This window comes from Scophthalmus maximus, chromosome 1 (genome assembly GCF_022379125.1).
Source record: "Scophthalmus maximus strain ysfricsl-2021 chromosome 1, ASM2237912v1, whole genome shotgun sequence".
Lineage (NCBI taxonomy): Eukaryota > Metazoa > Chordata > Actinopteri > Pleuronectiformes > Scophthalmidae > Scophthalmus > Scophthalmus maximus.
In genome coordinates, this window is record NC_061515.1 from 15,317,008 (window position 1) to 15,329,244 (window position 12,237).

At 42.7% G+C, this 12,237-nt stretch overlaps 2 protein-coding genes across 2 annotated transcripts; both read left to right on the plus strand.

The window, feature by feature from the left end:
* Nucleotides 1-3,434: 3,434 nt before the first annotated feature.
* Nucleotides 3,435-5,841, plus strand: apoeb (apolipoprotein Eb). The gene is made up of 5 exons (XM_035632552.2): nt 3,435-3,577; nt 3,766-3,831; nt 3,929-4,082; nt 4,299-4,586; nt 4,678-5,841. Exons 2-5 carry the CDS (start codon nt 3,789-3,791, stop codon nt 5,021-5,023), a joined length of 831 nt encoding a protein of 276 aa, XP_035488445.1. The 5' UTR covers nt 3,435-3,577; nt 3,766-3,788; the 3' UTR covers nt 5,024-5,841.
* A 3,636-nt stretch (nt 5,842-9,477) lies between these two features.
* Nucleotides 9,478-10,491, plus strand: apoc1 (apolipoprotein C-I). The gene is made up of 4 exons (XM_035634177.2): nt 9,478-9,559; nt 9,885-9,956; nt 10,064-10,199; nt 10,302-10,491. The coding sequence occupies exons 2-4, from the start codon at nt 9,902-9,904 to the stop codon at nt 10,357-10,359; spliced, it is 249 nt and encodes an 82-aa protein (XP_035490070.1). The 5' UTR covers nt 9,478-9,559; nt 9,885-9,901; the 3' UTR covers nt 10,360-10,491.
* The last annotated feature ends 1,746 nt before the right edge of the window (nt 10,492-12,237 follow it).

A 12,237-nucleotide genomic window follows, 5' to 3' on the forward strand; every position in this document is an offset into this window, starting at 1 on the left:
GCTGGTGCAACAGGCTGCCATCTAGCACGTCGCCATCTTGCTGTTTTGAAAACACTCTGACTCAATATCAGATGATGGATCTTAACCCACACTAACCCTGCTGACTCAGCCAGGCAGATGTTTTGCTGTCCGGACGGGTGAGATCACCAGGAATTAATCAAAAAACACAAATGCTTCAAACCAGCTTCCAGAAAACAAAATCATCAGGCTCAGGGTTGCTTTAGTTCAAACCAAGATGTCCTCTCACACACTCCTGTCCTGGTGGACATTGGACACAGCCTCTGTTGTTGTGGGGCAAAAGGAGAAGCAGCTGTAGTTTAGATGACTGTGCCAGATATTTTACTGTATTACCTCACAGTTGGCAGTTTCACTTCCCCGAATGCATTCTCTTTGCCCTGGTTGATTTGTGAGTGTTTGTGGTCAACTTCACGACACATGATTTTTCATGTGACGTGTGCTGATTGGCCACTCTGGTCCATGAATTCATGAACGTATGTCCAAACAGGAGATTTATGATAATAGCCGTAGTGTAAGTAAATGTTTCTGTCAAGATAAGTAACAAAACTCAACCTATCCTTATGAAATTGGATGGGATAATGGTATGATGAATGTGAAAAGCTTAAAAGTTGCAGCATGAGAACTTTTTTCCAGAATAATGGGATTAAATGACTGATCTTGATTTGTTTGTGTGTTTCATCTGCCCTGGACTCGTTATCTTGCTGAACATACAGTATGTTTCTGTATGTGACACAACCTCCTCAAGTGACACACTATTGTCTTGGAATACCGAGGTCAAGGGTCTAAACTGTTCCACGTCACTGCCCTCGTCAGTCAAAGACAGTAAAGAACATTTTCATTCATTGCAAATTTACAATATAGCGAGGCAACCTGGTAATGCCTCCAAATCACTGAACACTTCAGTTGACCTCTTTGCGTTACTTCACACTTTTACACACCCAATTACCCCACCATTCCCCTTTATACTTTGTTCCTGTGAAAAATTACAGATGGAAGAAATCTGTCGGGTTGACAACAAAGAGGCCAAGTCCCAAAGGGCAAAGGTTGTTACACATGGTCAGTGAAGGAATCCAAGTTGAACTTGATAGCAAAAATAAAAGTGTTTAATGTTTTTTACAAAACATTACACTACAGTATGAGTTATGCATTTCTGCCCTTCTTTCCAGGCAGGTCACTTGGCCTAGGCTCTTGCTTTTAGTTAATGTAATGCAATGCAGAGCTTGTTCTTCTGAGCAATAAAAAAAACAGCTAAAGTCAGTGCTGCTTGTTGTGTGGTGCAACAACATGCCACAACTCCTTGATCACTTGTCTATAACAGGCTCTTAGAAATAAGTTAAAGAGGCAGAAAACTTTTCGTGCCCCATAGCGGTTCCAGGTTTTATTATTGTTTGGTCACTGTTGTAATAAATGCTGCAGTAGCAAGACGCCGGTGAGGACGCAGGTACTTTTCCTGTGAACGCCACAAAGAAGCATGAACATCTCCTGATTCATTTTCTGGCCCCCAGAAAATGAAATTTGACTTGTAAGCAGCCAGGCTGCCAGCAGCCTGGCTACTTACCAAAGCAGAAAATAATCATGAAAATTCCCAATTTGAACAAATCACCTTGAGTTAAATGTCAGGTAATATAAATAAGTAGCCTGGTTGTGTCACCTTCTGGTCTACTAGAAAGAAAACATTTGTTTCTCTGTAACCAGTTTTTTTTGGTCAATTTGGCTGTTCCACCGTCTGCCATTTCCATCACTGGGGATATAAACTGGGAGAACGCTATTGTCCTCCTTGTTTTGGTTACACCATGGGTGACACTTTTCCTTTGTGCAGTAATTTGTATCCTCATTTTCCATGAAAACCGCGTCACAGTGGCTAAGACAATAACATGGTGAAATGTCTGTTAAATATGCAACTTGTTGTTTGATAGGTTGGAGAAAACACTTTCTTTCGGCATCAAACTTCCCCTTTCCTGTGCTAATTGCAAAATCCTGTTGGTTTTTTTTGGGGGGGGGTATAACTTTCCTATTCCTTACAACATAAAAATGGATGTATCGTCTTTTTCTCCATATAGCTCCTGTGTAATCGACATCTTTTGTCCACTGTTATACAAGAGTTCCTGTTCTCTCTTAGTTCATTTTTTCTATTTTACCCATAATCCCTCTCCTAACAGTGGTCTTGTTGCCCCCAAGTGTATACCCAAGCCTGAACATGCCCTTTGTGTAGTGCTGACACTTTGATTATACTTCATGTACTTGCTGGTAATTTATTGCTGTACTTCGTGCAATGTCACAGTGCAGCAAGAACATTATAAGGACATTGAGCAAATTGGGGGATATGATAGGAATACAGAAATATCACATGAGCTAAATTCACTATTTGAACTAGGGGAGTTTGGGATGGGATTGTAATGCAAAAGTGCCTTGTGTGTTGGGGGTTTTTTGTCTGCCAGGAGTTATGGGGTGTCAACGGTCAGCAGTGGCAGAGCCATTAAACTGATATGCATATGTGATGAACTGAAATGCTTGTGAGACGGCTTATATTGCATCCTGGTGCCAGGAGGATTTATATTCAGATGAGTTCACAAGGTGATAACAACTGAGAAAATCCGTGAATGAAGCTGCATGTGGTCGGTTAAATCCAAAGCCAAACAAGAGGCAGCAACAAATCAGAGGCAGAAAAAGTATATTACTATGAATAAAAGAAAATAAAAAAATATTTTCAAGATCACAAACAAAATTGACACAATAGCATACATATAAGTAAAAAACAAACACCTGAAACAAATAAAACCCCAAGAAATTTGACTTGTTAGAATAAAATCATTGATATGGCCAGATCTGTGATACTTTTGTTGGATATAGTTTGTTTTGAATGGGGCCACCGTGCTTTAAAAGCTCACCATGTCTGACAAGCAAAATACCAAACAAATTCTGTTTATCCACATGTTAATAGACATCCCACAATATAATATAAAGTATAATGATATTGCATTAGGGATTTTCTGCTGCATCATACACTTGGCTGCACATACTGTAATGTATGCTTTATATCTATATATATGATGTGGAATGTGGAACTTTTACTTGCATGCGAATTCGGTTTCTTCTCATTATTTGGTCTGAATAATGCGCCAAGAGTTTCTTCGAGCAAACTTTCTACCTCGGGCAGAAAAGACTCGGTGCGTAAAGTTCATTGTCGTTGAACGATAATCAACCCGCGTGAATTAAATCGGAACAAAAAAAAAAAAACAACAAGAACAAAATAAGCATGCCAATCTTTCATCACGACACTGGACGTGAAACTTTGACCCCCGTGTCTTCTTGTGGCAGCCCGGTTGCGCAATCGAAGCGAACCGGCGAGAACTTCGGACGCGGCGTCGGCGGCACGCTGCGTGCAGGGGGGAAACAGGATTAGTGTGCGGACGAATCACCGTCACCGCCACCGCGTGAACGCGCAGGCACTCGCTCCCCTGCGCCTCCCTCCCCCCGCGACGAGCGCAGCAGCCTCCCGGGCCCCTATAAAAGCCCTCAGTCACCGGGCGGGGAGCACGGAGGAAGCTCAACCTCTCAGGTGAGTGACAGGAGCGCGCAGCAGGCGGACGCAACATCCCTCTTATTTAATAGCTGCTCATTACTTCATAAAAAAAAATTGTTAACATTTATTGCTTCGATCGCTGTCAAGGTTAAACACTCAAGTTTTCTCTCTTGTGAAAAGTCCACTGCATCTCACGTCTAATCTTGCGCTGCTTCACGCCACAGGTGTATCTGTCCAACCAACAACCATGCAGGCCGTAGCTCTGATCCTCGCTTTGGCAGTCGTCACCGGTGAGTGTTCTGCTAGTTTAGGGGTTCGACCGACTGCGTGTTCTTTCGTGGGATGTGTGGTGTTCATGCATTGCTTTCCTACATGTGCCCATCGTAGGCTGCAATGCCCGCGTTGTGCGCCAGGCTGACGCCACCCCAAAACCCTGGGAGGACACCGTGGAGCGTTTCTGGCAGCACATCTCCGAGCTGAACGGCAAAGCCGATGGAGTCCTGGAGAACCTCAAGGCCTCTCAGCTCAGCAGGGAGCTAGAGTAAGTTAACTTGACCCGTTTAACCTTTGCATTCTCATGTTCAGTAGGCAGTGATTAGTCCCTAGATACTTTATATAGAGTCTGCTTCCAAATGGTCCTGTGTTTTCCAGATCTATGTCGTTCCCTTCTTATCCCAACCAACCACTTACCTTTGCATTATGCTTACACTCCTCACTCGGTGTTCTCGTAATAACCACCCCGCTCTTCTGTTTCCAGCACTCTGATCACCGATACCATGTCAGAGCTGTCTGCCTACAGAAATGACCTCCAGACCAAGATTAGTCCCTATGCTGAGATGTCCACTGGTCAGCTGACTCAGGACCTGCAGCTTCTGGCTAACAAACTGCAGAAAGACATGGTGGATGCCAAGGAGCGCAGCACACAGTACCTGGGCGAGCTCAAGACCATGGTGGAGCAGAACACCGACGACGTCCGCGGCCGCGTCACCACCTACTCCAACAAGCTGAAGAAGCGCCTGAACAAGGACACCGAGGAGATCCGCAAGTAAGTGGAATTGTGGGCTTTCAGATTGAAATAATGGTCCTGTTCTTGTCAAAAAGAAAATCTAAACCTCTCCCTTCCTCTTCACCACCAGCACCGTGGCCACTTATCTGGGTGAGCTCCAGTCCCGAACCTCCCAGAACCTGGACACCGTGAGCGAGCATGTTCAGCCCTACGTCCAGCAGGCCAGTGACTCTGCCACCAAGAAGCTGAATGACATCTCTACCATGGTGCAGAATCTGGCTGAGGGTCTGGGCCTGCAGTTGGAGACCCAGGCTGAGGGCGCCAGGACCCAGCTGGAGGCCACCGCTAAGGAGCTTTTCACCTCCCTCGAGGGCAAGATCGATGAGCTGAGAGAGTTGTTCTCCCCCTATGCCACCCAGATCCAAGAGCAGGTTGGGAACATCATGGACAAGGTCAAGGAGACCGCCTCTGCCTAAAAAGAGACTGAGGGTTTTTTTAAGGGTTGAAGGTGGTTGGTGGTAGAAGGAGAAAATGTGTAAACCATGATTTCTTTAAGTCCAACAAAAGGGGGTAGTTAAAGAGTTACTGATGATATCGGCATTCCGGGTGTTCCAGTGTTCAGGAGGTTGACGAGAGGAAGGAGGGAGGATGAGGTGCATCTTTGAGAGAACGGCCAGCAGATAAACGTCTGCCTGGGTTCTTTCTTCTGCATGCTCACCCTCTCTCCTTCTCCTATCCACTCCATTTCTCCCTGAACACAAGCACCACAGTTAATAGCAGCCTTTTGTGCACAAACAGACAATTATTTGTAACATGCTTTGCTTTTCTTTGGCTTAACTCTTCTAGCCGTCAACCCCCCCACCCCATCCCGACTCCTACATTTTGCATTGTGTTGCCTGCATTCTGTTTGTAAAAATAACTGCTGAGTTTGAGGAAGAAAATCCTGCCTGTATCATCCCAAAAACAAACCAAACATGCACAAGTGTCTTTCATTTCAATAAATGCACTGAAATACGATGATCAAACGATCGGGGCACAGGCAGAAATGTGTCATTTGTTTCTAGAGCCATTACTTGTTGTCATGGCTCACAGACACGTGGCATGTAAAACGACCTGATGCATATATGACAATCAGTGAGTGAATGTGGAATATGCCTACCCGTCCTCCAGTCCGAGTATACAGTGTCCCCAATGTTTCACATGTCATGCGCCCACCATGCTGCTCACTGTCTGCACACGGCCTGTGGCCGTAGTGTGCAGAACAGTGCCGAGTGAATAAAGAACCTAGAAAAGATGTTCTGTCTCCACTTGTTTGTTTCTCTGATCTTGTCTATTGTGCATTTAGCCTCTAGACCTCATATAATAATGATAAGTGTCTTAAACTTATAGGCTCTCACCAAACGTTTATTGGCCCAAGGCAACTTCTACTAAACTTAAAACGGCTTAATGATGCGATGTTGTAAATTCAGCTCTCATGTTGTTCTGTTTGGCAGTTGTGCATAAGGCTACGCCCCCTATTATATAAGGGCATTTATGGGAATCTATTGGCCACCAAGTGCACTTGTGTTTTTTTTACCTAACTCCTGACCTGAACATAGAGGCACACTTATACTCCTTTGCAGAACTGTCTCCTTAACTTTAATGTTCCAACACAAGTGATTTTATTTGACGTCGTCTCTGTACCTGTACTCTGCCCCGACATATCCCTTTCTCCATGTTCTCTCCTCATGCAACCCCCCACCCCCACTCCAAGGATTTCTATTTTTTCCAGTCCAAACTTGTTAAGATCTGCTCCCAGATGCCAGCAGGCATTTGGGAACATTCTGTGCCCGAGATTGAATCATTTGAATGATTACACCATTTCCATCTTGATCTCGGCTTGGGTCAAGTTATAAGGCATGCATCAATGATAAAAAATAAAACAGTATAAAACTATGGGCAAGGGCTGAATTTACAAAAAACAGTATGTATATACCCCAGCAGAAACATAATCACATTAGTGATTTCGGTGCCTAAATAAATGCAGGATGCAAGAAAAGAAAGGATGTAAATTCAGGATTAGGACTTGCAAAACATCTGTACCCGCCTCAGGGGAATATATGGTCGTGATTGTTCTAAGGTAAATCACTCTTGCAATCAAAGCCACGCTCATCAAACTCAGCAGGACCCTTCCTTTGAAGTGAGGAGCGGAGGCCAGCAGAGGACACCGTTTGTCCCTCGTTCATCTCCGCTCCTCTTCCATGACCCCGCCACCTAAATCCGAGCTGCATGAAGATGCAGCTGTGTTTTCTTTTTTGGAAGACGACGCAAAATACATCAGAGCCGCTTTAATAAAGACACACAATCTCCGTGAGCATCAAAAGCAGAACACGTTGATTTTAAACACAGGGGGGAAACACATTTATATCTAGAACTGGTATGGTGCGATTGAATGAGATGATTTGATTGTGATTTTGAAAAGCTTGGTCTTAGTGGACTAAAGGGGCACAAGACATATTCTTAACTGTATTGTCCAGTAGGTATTTCTTGCAATTCCCCTTTCTATGTCACATCATTTGTTAAGATAAGATTTTCCTTCAATATAAAATATAAATACTCTATACAGAGCAGCAGTAAAAATACTTGCACATGGGGCATAAAGTATTGCAGGGTTTGTAATTGCTTTCTACTGTGCACATCGGAAATAAAGACAAAAATATGTTTTATTCTTTTATGGTTTATAATTGTACAAAGGAAGAGAGTTATATGTAGTTGAAGACTATATGGACAATTCTTTTTCTCTACCAAACTATTTTATGGAGTCGTCACAAACATGTTTACCACTTCTATCTGTGTTAAAGGGCATTGCATGTGAAGGGAAATCATGACTAACATGATGACTAGGTGTTTGTCCCCTATGATATCACTCCTTTCAGGAAGTTGAAGTGTTTATTTTTGAAACTCAGACAAGTGAAACTGCTTAATTTCACTGTCCATTGTTGCTCGGACCAGACGCGGATGGTAAAAACGTCCTGCCAATTCAGCACTTCTGCTCCGTCTGTTCTTATGGGGTGTCTGAAATCTGAGCACTGCCTTGCAACAACAATCCCAGCAAATTGTCAGGTGCTCGCAAGCCGATGACTGCTAGTAACCCCTCCAAAAAAAACCCTGCGGAGATTTTACCCCCTGTCACAACCCCCTCTCTTTTCTCCATCCTCTCCCTCCCATTCAGAGCTGGCACACAACACCAGTCACCGCAGGGCGCCCTGGCCAAACACAAAAACAGCCTTTTAGTAAGCTTGTTATTGCAAATTGGGAGCACACAAGACATGCACTTTCACGCCCTGTGCCTCCTACAATTATTCAAGAGGAGATTGTATGCACGCAAGCACAAGCTCATACATAAACCCACCGGCCACTTCCTTGACAAAAGTAATGGAGATTAGGTCTTTCGGGGGTGTTGTGTGAGAGTTGAGGCATGTGCAAGCTTATTTGGTGCAATTTGAGGCTTTTCAACACAGCAATAACACCTTTTATGTGAACTGGCCTGCAACAAATGTGCATGTGGCCTTTTGCTGACTTCCCGGTGCGAAAAACAGATGTGTCAAGTAGTCTTTAGCCTTGAAACAATCAGAGACAGACTTCCCGGCTCTAACTTTGGTCGCAGTTGTAATGAGGGGCAACTACAGTTCATCCACTGTACTGTTTTCTGTCGCATGCTAACCTGCAAGTTGGGCCACATTTGGATTTGTCTGATTTACTTCCTTGTTAAGAAAAAGGGAAGGTCTAGAAGAGACAGACATCAAATGAGGCAATGCCATTGAAAGTAAAGTAAATGGAAAAATACACCAGAACAGAATTGGCCTCTGCAGTAAAGCTTTCAGTCTGCAAACTCTCAGTGACCTCGAGCATAATGAGAAATATAGGTTTTGCAATGTCAGGGTTAATATTCACACAAATTTGTCAAAAGAATTGGAAATTAATATATAACATAAAAAATGTAATAGAGGGACAATTTTAACAACCCCCCCCACACACACACACAAGAAAAACATTTGCATTTTATATTGTCACTCTCCCCCTTTTTTGTTACTAATATTTCTGCACTTTTATTTAAAACACAAAATAATTGAGATCATGAGTTTCTAAGTTTAGTATTGCTTTTTTTTTTTTTTACTTAAATAAATGATCAGAATACAAAATGGAACAGAATGCAATAGGCCAAGAATTAAATATTTTCTGCCAAAAGGGGCGTGGAAGGGATAAAAATGTAATCTACTTGTTCACACGCCTGTATTTTCATTACGGTCAAGCTTTCGGAAATTAAATAGAGTTGTGAGACTCACGGCTCAAGTCCAATTGCTTGACCTCAAAAACTTGATAACCTATTATCAATATATGTAATGTCTGGCTGCGCGACACAGAGCCGATGCTTGGCCAACATAGCTGAGGTCTGTTGGTAATGACGCCGTCAGCTCTGAACTATGTTCCTTCTAGATCACATCTCACCTTATCTACTGACACCATTGTTTCTGAGGGCTCAACTCTGATCTCTTCAAAAAAAATAAAAAAGCGTTATCCTTGATGTCATTACAGCATCGTCAAGCTGGGATCTGTTTCTTTTTAAACTGTTGCTCTAAATGTGCACTGAGGGCACATTTCTGATATTTAATTCAACCATCTATTCCTCTTTATTTGCCCCCTTTTCTTTGTGAATGTGTGTCAGTACACCGATTGTGCTTTTTCTAGATCCGTGCAACAGAGAGTGTGTGTAATCTTGCAGCATGAAACTAGACTTACATAGAGAAGGTGACTTATCTTTTAATGCAGTGACAGTGGTGCTGATCAATAAGGGGGCAGTGGCACGTCAAGGTTACCACGTGTACACGTTGACTTAAAATCTAAAGTGCTTTGCGTCACCCCCCCCCCCCCCCCCCCCCCCCCCCACTTGGAACCGAGCAGGCTTATAAAAAGGAACACACTTTGGATCTCGAACACACTCGATTTATTTCTCCCCCCGAGACGGAAAACAGGTACGTTTAGCATTTCATTTGCATCGCAGCTAGAACTGAAAAGTTTGGGGTCTCTGTTCCTTTGACCGACGACGGGATGCTGACGCAGACACCTCAAGGACTCACGTGACTTATCTCTTCATATAATCGAATCGCATGTTGCTGTAAATGAGAATTGTAGATGTTAACAAGTGTGTTTTTTAACGGAGGACGGTGCGTAAAGGGAGCTGTCCCCTCTCCGTGGTGCTGACGCGCAAGGGCGCACGTTTTCAAGACAAATAAAGCATATTGCTCCACGTGTGCGCCACAAACTAAAAGCAACCTGTCTCTGTTCCTCGGTCCTCAGATAAACTCGCAGCCAATATGAGACTGTACCTCGCAGCTGCCGTGCTGATGCTGGCGTCAGTCGCATGCGCAGGTATGTCCAGCGTCATTTGAACTCTTCCCGCGATATGCGGCTTTTTTTGTGTGCCCTTTTTTTCTTCCTCCAATGCCTTGTGACTTGGTATGCTTCTGTCCCTGCAGACGCTCAGGAGGAAACCATGTCGGAGAAGTTGGCCACGTTTGGTCAGCGGGTGACTGACATTAGCCAGGGCTTAGTTGAGAAGGCCAAGACCCACTTCGACGACCTCCAGACCAGCGAATTCGCAGTCAACACCAAGTAGGCGCACGCATCCACGAGGAGTACGCACATTTCACGCAAATATTCACGTGCACACGTTGACTAACATGTCTCCCCCCCCCCTCCTCCTCTCCTCCTTAGAAACTGGTTCGTGGAGAAGTTCAGCAAAATGAAGGAAAGTTTTCAGACAGAGAATTAGGCGTCTGCAGCCTGCAACCACCAACACCTCAGCCGTTCCGCTCACCAGACTTAATGGTTACGTGTAAAGCTACGCGAAAAGTGCAGCAAGACAGCAAATACAAATACAATGTTATACATATATATATATATATATATACAAAAAAATTCTGTGCTAGCATCAATATTTATCATGTAAAGAAAATAAGACAATTGTACTATGTAATGATGACAAATACAATGAGTGGACAAGTCTGTTATTGATGTTTGAGATGAATAAATGAACATTTCTGGTCTATAAACAGTTTGGCCTCCATTTGTTGTAAATAAATAAAAATCCATGACTGCATATTAATTACCTTCAGGACCATATGTAAGTTCATTACAGGGCCATTCAATTTGGTTGATTACTCATAACAATTGGGGGGGGGGGGGGGGGGGGGGGACTATTTCAGATATACTACAATTTAACAAATAAAGTTATATACATTTGCTTCAGTTCAATGTGAAGCAGAAACACAAATGTATCTATTTATTTTTTGTGTGGGATGAACTCAATTACCGATTTATTTCAAAAATCAAAAGTAAAATCAAAAATTGGAATTGAACATTTAAAATTAAATGAAGGTTATTTGTGTAGAATTTTCTTGCACTGAACGCTTATTCAACAGATCAATATCTACAAGACTGATAGACCAATAAAACCACAAAAAGTCAGAATATTAACAGGATAGACAAGATTTTGGCTTCACACACAAATAAATGCTCGTGGTGTCAGCTTGGTGTCACCAAATGACTGAAAACCGGCGGCCTACTTGTACACCATCTCATGATAGTGTCATATTAATGTATTTTCCATCCTTGTGTTGTCTGGGCGTTATGCATGCAATTCTTCTTAAAGGCTTAAAAACACAATCATAATGTGGCTGTATATAATAATCCAGTTGTTTAAATATCCATATCAATAAGAGATCAATGTGTGCACCCCTTTCAGAAGAGGAGCGTTAGACAATATATTAACTGGCTTGTTCTAAAACTCATCAATACTGTGAAAATATGCGGACGGTCCAGATGTTTGGATTATGAAACTGTGTCAATCATAGCACTTTGACCAAATAATTGGTCCATACCAGGTTTAATGAATGGCCACTAAAGCCTATCACCTAATTGAAGAATTGCCAGCAGTATCTAAAAGGTAATAGATAGTTTGTTTCTGGGGTGCCAAAGGGCAAGCGCCAACATGGCTGCTTTTCAGGCATTTCACAACTCCTGGGCTAAAGTCACTGTTTATGCTGGGTTAATAATCCATCAGTTGTCCCAGTTCACTGAAATCTGCTCTCATGAAGAGAACACAAGAGATAGAGGTCACACGCAGCGCAGATTACGATTATATCGCACCAGCTGAAATCATCTAAAAATCACTTTCACTTTGATTAGAAGAAGATGTCAAGGAGAGTGAACCGGTTCTTCTCGGTCGGACCACTCAGCGTGTCCCGTCAGCTGTTTCATTGAGAAGAAGATACACTGGACACACTGGTGTATTTGAAGGAAAATCTCCTTCCTGATGTGGCTGAACCCCAAAAAAGCGCAACTTGACCCTAAATTGAAAGATGTCTTTTCTGCAACTAATCCTGGTTGAAGCCTCCACAAAGTTCATAAATGAAGACTGAAGATAATTTTTTTTAAGCTTATACAGTATATGCAAACTTACTGAATACACTATCCTGTAGCCTTTAACACAGACATATTGTAAGAAAAGCATATTACTTAAAACTACTTGATTTAAATATAGGTTTATAACAAACTTTACATTTAAACTAAATGAATATACGCTCTATAAACTGTAGTTCCTTCTTCTTAAAGTTTTTTTCTGGTGTATTTCATGTCAATGAGGCCTCAT